We start from the raw sequence: 12,603 nt of genomic DNA, 5'->3' as shown, positions 1-12,603 counted from the left end.
ACACAAACACACACACACACACACACACACAGGCAAATTTAATCCTTTGAAATAAAAGAAAATAAATACATGTGCATCCACCTCGAGAATTGCTTTGCATATGAAATCCAGTTTTAGGAGCTTCTAGCTTTTTCCAAAGCACAGCTGCAGGGGGAAGTGTGTGTTTGCACCTAGCTCTGCTTTGTGATTGGCTGACTGGGTACTGGGCAGAACACGGAGCGAGTCAAGTAAGTGGAGAGGAGGGGAAAAGAGGATTTTCTAGTGGGTTGAGCTTTCAGAGACAGGAAGGGATGGGAACTTCATGTTTGAACCATGGCCCAAAAACCTGCACAGCGATGTTTTCTCTTTTTTTTATGTCTCACAAACAGACCTAACACTATAAAACATTTTAACAGACCGGGAGCATGTACATATTTAAGAACACCACAGCTAACAGGCACGTAAGCAGTCTCCAAAAAGAAACATTTTCTTTTTCTCTCAGCATATCTGATCAGAGCTTTGGCATCAGTGGAAATGGTGGAAGACTGTACATGAAATGATGAATAATAATGCAGCCTGTCTGTATGGCACTGTGTTGTACTGTACTGTAACGTGTAATTTACAGTCTATTGTCACCCGCTTTGGAATAATGACAACGAAAGACTGTCTGGAGTGTGAAATCTGCTTATGACTTCTGTATCACCCAGTTTGACACACTGTTCGCGTCAGCCTCTGCAAATAACAGCTGGTATAAAAAGCAAGTCCTGCTGTCCTCGTCTCATTTCTCGACTCTTTCCCTTCCCCCTACACTGTCTATTCTCAGCAAACGTCCTTCTTTGTCCTTGACAATCCTTCATTTCACTGCTTCCATTTCTCTCCTGTCCTGGCCTTTCCTCATTCATTGTTTACCTGAGGTGGTGGAGCATGGTTTATGTTCGGAGAATACTTTCAGACTCTCTGGTACACATCTTTCCATCCCACTCTCTTCTGTTTATGTGTCTCATCAGGTTTATCTGCCTTCTCCTCTCTTGGCCACCAATCAGTCTAGCTCTCTTCGTCTTCTGGGTTTCATTCAGGCCACCTAAATATTTTAGACAGCAAGCAGGAGATACACAGGATGTAGTCCTGACAGTTCAGAAACTTCCAGTGGCTTCTACACACAGACAGGACCATATAAAGCCCTGGAGTAAAATACATAATTGAAAAGGTTAAGGCATAAAGAGCTGCCTTTGTAAAGACCTTGTCAGAATTACAGCAGATGTTACAAAGAACACAGTTCATAGTGTGTCTGTGACACCTTATGTTTGGATACATAGCTGGATGAACTTCTTGTATGAGAGCATTGTGTACTGTACTGTGCACTTCAAGAGACACACCGACTCGTATAACTGCTGCCATTGCCTCCATCAGCTCTCCCCTGCCTGAACATTCCCCATCTATCCCATATCTCATGTCGTTAACTGCTTTCCTGCCTATACAACATCCATTGCACATCTACCCGTCCTGGGTGACACAAATAAAGTTGCCTTGTTTTGTCTTGTCTATTAAAACATTGCACAGGTTTAGGGGAAGTTTTAATTGAATGTGAATCAAGGCACGTGATGTGAGGGGATCATACTAATAACCAGGCACCAGCAGCTCTGAACATGCACTTGCTTTTTTAATGAATGAATTTGTGTTTTCTGATCATCATGTACTCTGTGGTGTTTTTATCGGGTGCTATAGTCACAGAGAGGAGGGAGGAGATGAAACAAAGCCCCCTGTCTAGCTTCAACCTGGGGATATGTGGTTCCACACACCCATGTTGTTCTTTATTTTTTGGCCTTTTGTTCCATTGGCTACATGAAACAGCAGGCGGCAACATGGCTTGAGAGCTTCATCTGCAGAAGAAGCAGGCCCCACAACACCGAGGTGTGCTCGAAAACATATGGTCTGACTGGTTGTCTTCATTGCAGCTTTTCTTTTCTTTCATTGTGCCAACTTTTCTACCTCAGTCAAATGTAGAAACTTCTTTAGGATATTTCCAGAAATATTTGTTTTGAAAACTGCTTTAACTGTAAGAATGGCAAAAGGAGGGATGACCAGGCATCAGTTAACACTCCGATGATAAAGTGCATATTTTTGCTCGTGCATCAGTTGTGGCTGACTTATCTGTTACATTCAGATTTTTTATCATTCCAGCACCAAGTTGGCTGGTGATGTAGATATACATTCACTATTTAGGAATTTATTCCAGTGCATCAGGCCAACATCCCATCAGCGCAGTCTAAGATCTGTGGTTCAATAGAAACTCAGTTAAGTGTAAGTACTGGGGAGAGCAGAGTAATGGACTCTGAGTGTGTCTGGGCTGCACCCAGTGTGCTTTGTCTCTGCATCCTGTAAAAAGAGTTCATCTGATAGCCTGTCTGGGATCTGATATAGTCTGAAAACTCAGGCCCATATAGACGTCAGTGCACTCAGACTTCTAACGCACTGACTTGCTGGCTGCACCACAAGGGACTAGTTTTTTACTGATAGCTCAAGATAAGCTGAATTAACGCGCCGCGACACCAAGTAACACTGCTTTGAAAAATCCTACCTGCTTGCTACAACATTATCCATTGTTTTACTCTAACTGCATAAACTGCAACAACAGCACGTTATAGCACATGTGAAGTTAATCTTCGCCTGGGAAATAAGACCCTCTTTGTGCTTCCACTCTTGTTACTGTAATAACCAGCATGCAAAATGGCCCCGAAGAGCAAAGCTAATGCTTCTGACATAACCTAAAGCAACAAATACTTTTCTCAGGAGAGGCCTGCACTTAATGCTACCGTTAAGCGCTCTGATTCCAAGTCTTCTTGCAAACAGTGTTTACTGTGGTTACCGCCCTGTGTGGTGTTTACACAGCATTTTGCTTTGCTGTTCAACCAGCATTTAACAGCAATCAATACGCTTTTCACTTGTAGACTGGCACAACAATTACTTGTTAAGAATTCTCTCTACCAAACAAACACATGAGGTCAGCATGCCAGCAGGCATGCATATCAACAAGCAGAGCCAGACAAATGCATCCAGAGTGACAAATTACAGCAAACCTCAGCTTTGGACGACATCTTTGTCCTATGCAGGTTAGATGAACTTATCTTCTCAGCTATATAAATATCAGTGTAAATTAAAAGTTAAAATAATGTAAAATTAAAGGACAAAGTTTTAAGAGATTATGCTCCCATACAGGGCATGACTGCTGACTCCAGATGCAGTCTTTGTGGAAGGTGAAGTGAAGTACAACCACAAAGTTGTATGACAGAATAGGAGAAAAAGTAGAAATCTGCAGTATAAGCATGACTTTGGCCATCTCTAGTTGTGAAACCACATGAGATGGCTTGGTAAGAACAGTAGCACAGTGGCTAGACAAGTGGTTTGTAATAATGTCCTTAAGGTGAAGTTGCTACACACAGAAATTTCATCATATTTATGAGCTGCTTCTCACAGCAGCCTCGGCTTGTAGATGGGGCTCAAACCAAAAAAAATCTCAAGCCTGTCAACAACATCGACCACTCTGCAAGCACCCGGACTCTAACTCCAAACATCAAAGCGGAAAAACATCACAGTTACCACAAAGTAATTGTTCGAGGTTGATTATGAAACACATGCACTGCAGAGACAGACAACAGGACAAATAAGCCATTATTCCTGCATCAAGTATCTCACAATAAAGTGTCCATTATTCCCACCGCTTTGGCGCTGGCTCAGTGGAAAGGACCACAGGCCGTGATGAAACAATTACATGTCTGTCACATTGCAGAGTACTCTGTCACGGGCCTGATCGCTCATTTGATCCAACCAGATGTGGTTAGTCTCTCTCAGTGCTTGCTGGGAATAATGAGGCACTAGCAGTTCAAAGGGAGAGAGTTAAACTCCTGCCCCAGTCAGCATCACAATTTTATGATGATTCATGTTTCTGTTTTGCGTCGTTTTTTTAGCAATACAATAGCATTTGTGGTTGTGAAAATGTATGCTGCCGCGCATCAACCTGCCATCTGTCAATTGTCATCTCCACTGGAGTGAACAGTTGGGCGATGGGTAGCAGGAGAATAAAGACAACAATGCAAACGTCTGGCCCACAGCGAGAGAGACAAAGAAGAGCAGTCAAGAGGAGGAAGGGGAACGAGACGAAAAGGGTCCTGTCAGATGCTGCTGGTGCAGAACGGTGGACGTGTGAGCTGAACCACTGACATGTGGCTACACGCCTTGGAGCCCAGACACCAATCAGGCTGGCAAGGAGAGCCAGTCAACAGAACAGCAGAGCAACGCTCATTCACTGTCAAAGTTGGACTGCAGAGGAAAGAAAAAAAAAGATCTCGGGAGATGGAAACAGGGACTGAGGTTATGAGCGAGTGAAGTGAGCTGGAGATGCAGCAGCTAATGTGACAGCCCCCACTCTAATTCCCTCTGCCAATAACCCTTAGAGGAAAATTTTCACACATTTGGTCCGACGCTCTCAATCAAAAACACTCTTCCTGCTCATCCACCCGTGACCACTTTGAGTCCTGATTGTCTGCTTCGTAGATGGCTGTGAAGACGATAACAATGACGGTGAAAAGGAAAATACAAAAATGTACATTTAACCAGATGGTAACACAGATGAGTGGGCACAGTGAAGTCTGTGCTGGTCCATAACCAGTGCATTAGCGCTTTGCAGCACCTGTGCTGCTTGACGGCACCGGCTCTTTAGGCTCTTAAACCGCCAGTGGTCTAATGCACACAAGACAAAAGAGAGATTATGCTGGGGAGAGGGAAGAGAGACGGTGCCCCAGGCATCGCTGCGCCAAACAAGAGGGAATAAAAACCGAAGCTATGCTGTGACCACCTTTTTTTTTTTTACAGAAGAAGAATCGGTTAAGCGCTATAGATGGGAGAGCACATCATCAAAAAGTATAGAAGGGAGAGCTGCGCACAAAGACAGCCTTTCATTTACAGGGAGGAAGGAAGCTTTTAAAGGCAAGAATGAGACACACGCAAACACACGCCCCTTCCCACTAAGCACACTCACACAGGAAAGGCGGGAGTTAGCTTTAGCATTTAGTATCACCTAAAAGATCAGCTCTTCCAGACCCATGTTTAGGAGTCTGCAGGGATGCCTGACTCAGAGCACTGGCACACACACTACATTGTGGTAAAGGTTGGCTCGTAAATGAGGTGGCTGGAGCTAACAGCTAATGCAGCCTCCGAGTTAGGCTGTCTCATAACACACACACACACACACACACACACACACACAGCTTGATTACAGTGAGAGCGTAGCTTCCCTGCTAGGCTGGGAGGTAATTCAGTGTAACATCTGCTAGGACACAAGACCAACATGGAGCGATGAGGAGCTGCTCCGGCAGGAGTTTGGCTCTGAGGTCATGAGAGAACAGAACAGCTGGCTGCGAAGTACAACTGCTGGACACTGTAGATCACACCAGCAGCTGCAAACACACAGCATGCCTATTACCTGTGATGATCTGTGAGGACTGTTTAGTTTTTTTGTTTTTTTTTCCTAACACGTGTGGTGATCATGAGAGAATTCATTCATTTGTTCCAAGTTTGGCAGGATGTGACACATGTGGTGAGCTCTTCTCAGTCATCTGATTTCTCTTCCCAGGAGAGTTTTAGGAGCCAAAGGTCAAAGGGTCATCAGAACATGTCATGTAGCTTCTACAGAACAAAGGACTTTGTTACGCTAGAAGGAACAAATACGTGTGAGTGTGTGTCCATAGCTCTGTTCGCAGCAATTACAGCAGTTTGGGGCAGGCAGTCAAAAATGACAGACAAAACATCGCAAGGATTGTTTATAATGAGGTCAAAGGTCGCACTAATGAGTGACTCCTTAACTAGCAGCGATGGTCAAAGGGTAAAAGTCAAATGTCATACTAATGACTAATGGCCTTCCGGGTAGTCACCAACTGACTATGATTGGTATATTGATTTAAATAATGCACTTTAGGGGACATGGAGGGAAAAGCTCATGACTGAGTATTGCTGTACTTGAATACACACAATTGTTTTAGTCATACAGCCTGTGGAAGAATCTGTCTCATGACTTCACGTCCTTGGCCTGGTGTCAGCCATCACCCACACACATTTACAGACATGTGGTATTTCCCAAGCAGTCACAGCACTCTTGTAGTAGTATTTTATATATGCTGTTGTACTTAGAATTAAGTGATAAAACCATTATTTTAAAAACATATAATAACCGGCATTATGGTACATCCTTGCATTCATCTAAAACAGGAGGAAATGAATCAGCTCTAAATGAATGAGGTATCTGATGAAATATGGGCTTGATGATGGCTGGTTCCTGTTGAGTGTTTGTGAACTTACTGAGTCCACCCTGAAACTGCCAATAAATAACCTTTACAGGTCACGGCCGATTCTTTATTTTAAACCTAAGAAAACAATGTTCACAACAAAGCTCCTGTGACCACAGTTTCCACCTAACACATTCATTAATCCTGCACTAAAATACCACAGCACAGAGAGAAGTAGGGGTGCTGGCAGAAGACAGAGTACAGATAATAAAGTCATCACCATAATAAGACAGGGGATAGGGAAACCACTGGCTTAATCGGGCAAATGTCTGCCCAATTAACTGACATATTATCATGTTTCAGGCCATTCAGCAATCCTTACTGCTGAACCCTGAAGGGCAGTGAGGCGTCAGTGTGGTTCGAGAAACCGTCTTTCAATATTATAATCTGACTTTACTAGAGAAGAGCAGCAGAAAAGATGATTCCTGTCACGAATCAGTCAAGTATTAGGTCAGAAAATGACATTACTGGTTGTACAGAAAATCAGAATCAGAAATACTTTATTGATCCTGAAATTGTTGTCATTATTAATTAGCGCCTCTGCTGGCACAAACACTCACAGAAAAACATGTTTCCCTCTTTGAGTTTAACATTGCCTCTTTTTTATTCCTCATTAGCCATTATTGATTTGTCATTTAATGGTGGAAATATAATTATGTTTTAACCTCAAACCTCCATTGTGACAATAATAGACTATTAGGGTCAAGACAGTTAGACAAGACTGTGGGCATGATTCAGCCTGGACCAGGAGGCTGAAAATACTAAAGGCACGCCAAGGTCATGGAAATGATGTGTGCATCTGTGCTCATGTGCTGAAGTTCCTGTGTGTATGGGGATACATGCTACCACTTATTCATGCATGTTTTCAAAGCAAAGACAGACCAAACGGCATGCCAAAATGCATAATTATCCTCTAGCACAAACCCAGGAAAATATAAATTAGTTACAAAAAAGCTCTTTTCTCTTGAACTCTTGCATAACTGCCAAGTGCTTGGGGAACTGCTAACACCATGTGCAAAGGAGTAGTGAGGAGATGAGGAAGTGTGCAGTTCACTTCTTGACCTGAATATTCAAACATCCCTGTGGCATTGGACAAAGAAACAGGCAAACACTCAAGTTCACATGGAGAAAAAGAGGGCAGAGAGTTTCCTCCCACACAACCTGGCAAAACTCTGTTGGGAAAAACAATACCCAGCATATGACTTATGAAAACAATACTTTCCCTACTTTGTTAGGCTTTCATTGTTAATGTGATATTACTTATTAACATTAGATTCAGACAGGTGAAGAAATCTGAGCACATAATTGGCTTTAAATTGTAAAGTGCTGTCAATGCACTTTAAAGCCATGACTTGCCTCCGGCGCTGAATAGTTTTCATGTTCAAGTCTAAACGTGTCCTTGTTTTTCTCTCAATGCCCTCCTCTCCAACTATTCTCATGTGCAGCGCTTTTCCCCCTTTTTATTAACTACACTGACCTTTCTTTTCCTCTGTAATTAATACAAAAAGTACTTTATGGTATAAAGTACAGCAGCAAAAAATAGTGAACTGAAGCCACAGCGTACAGTCCTGAGTGAACCGTGGGTGGATGAGAGGGATAGAGGTTTCCAAAAACCACAGCATGCAGCTGTGCTGGAACCATCCACACCTACAAGCACAACCAGGAATCGAGTATTAAAACGAAATGACACTTACGATCTACTGAATATGTGAAACATTGTCCAGCAGAATCTCTCCAAACTGGATGCACAAAACGCACGACTTCACTTTTGGTTGCATTCCTCACTCGCGGCTGGTCTCCGTGTTTTCCCGACTATTTTTGAGTCCCTGGGAACGTGGCTGGAGTCTCTGCCCTCTGAGTTACACCACACCGCTCCCAAAGGATGTCTGTTGCTACTAACACACCCCTCTCCACATCCCATTTAAAAAGACAGTGTTCCTATTCAGGACAAGACTGCCCATAGTCTAGTGAAACATTATATTGTGATGAAGCAATGCAATAAACATCGAGTTCAGGACACAAAGTTCAGAGTTGAAGGGGTGGAAATGGTGTTTACTTTATTGTAAAGCTGATTAAGTATCCTGTTCAATGTAACTTATAGCAAATTAGTTCACTGTTAAATTTTAGGTCACATATTTCCATAACAATAATGTACAACTTCGTTTTAGCTCAAAACATTGCCAAAATATTTACATCTATGGGTGCTGGAAAGGTGAGCATTGACTTTTACTGTCACTGTTCTTATTAGAGGGGAAACAACAAATTAAACCCAAAAAAGGGATGAAAAAGCCGACAGTCGGTTATGTAGGTGCTACTGTCTGAGAAATATGACAAAAGCTACATTTTTCTAGCTGAAGTCAGTCCCTAGGATACACAGCTCCTTTGTCATCATTACATCTGTCTCCCCTGCTTTTTCTCACACTAACATAGACCCCAAGTTGGCAGCCAGGAAGTCAGCCTGCCTCCTCCCTCCTCCCTCCCTCCCTCGCTGTAGCAGGAAACAATGGCTCAGCCTTCAGCACGACGCTCTGTGGGAAAATGCTGGGTCCTTGGCCCGGAGAGGGGGACTCCAGGAAAAGAGAGAGAAAAAGAAAAAAAGGCACAAAAAAAGGGAGAGACAGAGCAAGAGAAGGAAGGAGAAAAATGAGACCAGCCAGGTGGCGACACACTGCCAGATGTATTGTATGCTTGCTTTCACACAGCTGGCGACCCAGTGAGGGAAGACCGATGTCACAGCTAAGACATGCTGTCAAGAGATGCTTCCATTCAAACTGATGTCTGAGCTCAGAATAAAGCAAAAGCCCCAGAAACGTCAGTCATCTCGTGTGAAATAATTACTTGGAAACAGGTCCAGTTTGGCATGGACCAGTTTCAGTATTTCTTATTAAAAAGCTTTCTGAATGACAGGAGAAAATTTCAGCTCAATCATTCAACAGTCCGCAGAAATGTCATCACGTTAAAAAACTTGAGTGAAACTCTACAGGAGCCAGTAGCATTTTTCTACCCCAACAATAAAATTCATTGTGAACTATGCAGCGGAAAAGGTCTTTGCACCCCATTATAGGTGGACCGGTTCTCCAGGTCCAAAACGATTTAAGTATCATTTGAGAGGTGACAGTGGGGGAGGTTTAATGTACTTGTTCCTCACGATGCAATGGATTAGAATTGCTTGCTCTTATCACAAGTAAACAGACCTGCATGCCTTGCTGTTTTGCTGGGTAAAGGTTAACTACAAAGCCAAAGCAAAGCCTGGAGAATAAACACTCGGGGGGATTTCCTCATTCTTCTGGTCTGGCTCACGATAATATCATACCTCATAGGTTTGTCTAGAGTGAGACTGTTCCCAGTGTAGAACGGGGCAAGGCTGTTCTATCTGTGGAAGTTTATTTGTAATCACTGTAGCAGGACGGGAATGCAAAAAACTATCTCAAAATTTTCATTATTCACAGGAACAGGTACGCTGAACAACAGTCTTCTGTGCTCAGTAAGTCAAGTGGGTTCTTGTACTTTGCATATGCATATGCGCCTTAGCCTGTGCGTGCACACACGTGAACAAACAGAAAATGTATTTTGTGATTTTCGGACAAAATGCCTTGTCTAATCGTGCAAAGGAATGTGTGGGTGGGGTCATGAGCCAAGCGCACACCAGCAGACTGTAATAGGATGGGGTCAGGAGAGAGAGTGGGAGAGATGAGACCTCTCTTGGCTAACTGTCTCTCTGTAGGCAGTCCCTCGGAGCCCTCGCCGATGGGAAGTTACTCCCCTGCCACTAACCTGTTTAGTAGAGCAGCACCTGTCTGCACAGAGGTAAAGAGAGGAAGGAGAGGAAAGAAAAAAGATGGCTGGATACAGTATGTTCCAGGCAAGCTTCCACAAGTCTGCATCACAGAGAGGTGGGTGGCGGATGGAAAGAAGGTGAGGCATGTTGGACAAGTAGGTGTTGATAGAGGGCAGGGAAGAGGACGGCAGAGGGAGAAAGAGTCGAACAGACCGAGAAAAGAGCAAAGTCACATCAGCATCCCAGTGACTCAGACAGGGAGAATAAAGAGGACAGTAAGATCAAGAAAAAGGGTTGTTAATGCCACTGCGCTGAATCTGGACTGCTAGTTAAATTGAAAGATCAGCTTAATCCATCCACAGCATCTCCCTGTCTTCTCCTCCAGAAGTAGGTACAGGAAGAGAAGTTAGAGGAAATGGTAAAAGGCACAGAGGCATTAGAGATCCCTCCCTCCATCCCTTCACTCATCCCTCTATAGCCTACCCTCCATTTCTTTTCTCTAAAGCAGCTTACTGTACAAAGACAGGCACACAGATAAGCCAGAGATGGGGCAGTGACATCAGCCCTTTTCTGGGTTTGTTTGTGTAACAAAACAAAAAAAAGACCTAAAGAAGAGAGCGGAAGGGCAGAAAGAAATCTGTACTGTAAGACTGATGCCTGAAAGCCTTCCTCTCATGTTGCTCCTATTGACTCTGCATTGTGGCCTTCAGGGCAGGAGAGACCGAATGAGTGATTCAATTATTGACAGCGTACAACGCTGCCCCATCATGAGCATATGCTCCTCTTCCATCCTCTCCCAGGCAGGGCTGAGGAGATCCAAAATAGCATTAGTGAATGTCTTTAGCACAGCCTGCTCCAACCGTATTTCATTCACAATGGCAAAGACGTCGTCTTCAGATATTCTTACATCTAATTTGCCGGCGTGAATTGCAAATTTCAAAGCAATAAAATAAGTGAATGTGAGACGATTCTGTGTCATTTGCTCTACCATTCATGTTCTAAATGCTTTTCTGATTGATCATTTTAACTAAGACAAGCCTTGAAGATGTTTGGATCCAGTATACTTGGATGCAACTGCTGCGACTGAATAAAGGCTTCAAAAAGTGTTGGACCATCTTGATGCCAGCGTCAGCTTCCTCCTCCTCAAAATAAATGAATTAACAAACAGGAAGTAGGGGGCACTGGCAAGAAACTGCTTTCTACTGAAAATGTAAAACACTGATATGAATATTCTGTCTCAAATCTACATATTGTTCATGTCCTGTAAAAAAAAAAAAAGTTTCTCTTCAATCAATCTAAGAATCAGATTTTTTTTTGCATTCATTAAGGAACTTATCCATAATTTTCTGAAAAATGAACAAAATTGGAGATATATGGTTTGACTGAATTAAACAACTATTTATAAAAAAAGAAGAGAGTGGTCCTCAGCACACCCTGTGCTTGCTCAGATGTTCATGGTTGTGCGGTCACGATAAAGTGTTGTTGATTAAGTGTTAAACCGTGGCAGCTCAGACCTCTTGACCCCCAGTCGAGTGGCCCCTGGGTGCGGCACTGACCCACTCCTCCCTCCCTGCGAACGTGTCTGATCGAATGCTCTGCTCCACTTCATCAACTCTCAGTAAATCAATGGACAGCACAGAGATGATCTGTGACAGACTAATTACACAGAGACAGAACAATCGGAGAATGATGCAAAGGAGAAGCGAGGAGATACTGTACAAAGCTAATCTCTGCATTTATTCCCTTTTAATTCTCATCTATCTTTCCGCAACGTAGATATATAAAGGATGTGACAACATTATTATAATTCAGCTGGATTTAATTTCATAACATTGAGCAAGGGTGAACGGGAGTTAAAAACGACATCCTGGAAGGTCCACGGCAGGTTATAGAATAAGACAATATCGCAATATTAACAACAGCAGACTGTCGGCTTTCTTTGTCTTCATTTCAGTCATCTTATTTGTTTGTTTCATTTCACATTCGCTCTATCCAGCTCTCCCTCTTGCTCCAACTGCACATTTAAGACTGTGAAAATGACTAACACCTCTATTTTCTCACTCTGCCATCTCTAGTTTAGGTTACTGGTTAGAAAGCTCTGACCTAAAATAGGACTGCTGGAACACACCAAGGCAGGCATGCTCAAAACATATGCATATCTGCATACGGTATGTATGAATATGTGCACAAACATTTGCTTATGCATACGGGCGGATACAGTACCCCAGGCTGGGAGAAAAAAAAAAAGAAAAGAGTCATGCTGTTACTGCATGCAAACACAAACTGACACAAATGCTTAGAGCATAATATGTAGAAGTCAAGCTCAGTTTATTCTGCAGGGCTCAACAGCAGGCTACAATCAAGAGGACCACCAGCTGGGCTCTCGCACTGAGAAGTATCTGCATACTGCAGTAAGCAAACGACAGACCCATCAAGCTACCATTTATGTGTTTACTAAACCGAAGATGGCTTCCTCCCGTGAAGCCACCTCGGAGGAAAATAAATGTT

At 43.1% G+C, this 12,603-nt stretch overlaps 1 protein-coding gene across 16 annotated transcripts in view; it reads right to left on the bottom strand.

Annotated features, from left to right (window-relative positions):
• The window catches only part of dab2ipb (DAB2 interacting protein b), a 120,347-nt gene that overhangs the window by 34,914 nt on the left and 72,830 nt on the right, over window positions 1-12,603 (bottom strand). The window contains exon 1 of one of the 16 annotated variants that reach the window (XM_046375957.1): window positions 8,012-8,285. The exons of the other annotated variants lie outside the window; for them this stretch is intronic. Within the exon in view, the coding sequence (XP_046231913.1) occupies window positions 8,012-8,034 (23 nt within the window). The 5' untranslated portion in view covers window positions 8,035-8,285. Of the gene's footprint in view, window positions 1-8,011; window positions 8,286-12,603 lie in introns of those variants that run through there. 16 annotated transcript variants of the gene reach the window in all.

The sequence above is a fragment of the Scatophagus argus genome, chromosome 20, assembly GCF_020382885.2.
Source record: "Scatophagus argus isolate fScaArg1 chromosome 20, fScaArg1.pri, whole genome shotgun sequence".
Lineage (NCBI taxonomy): Eukaryota > Metazoa > Chordata > Actinopteri > Scatophagidae > Scatophagus > Scatophagus argus.
The sequence above is the reverse complement of the archived record's forward strand: the minus strand, read 5'-3'. Positions and strand labels throughout refer to the sequence as shown.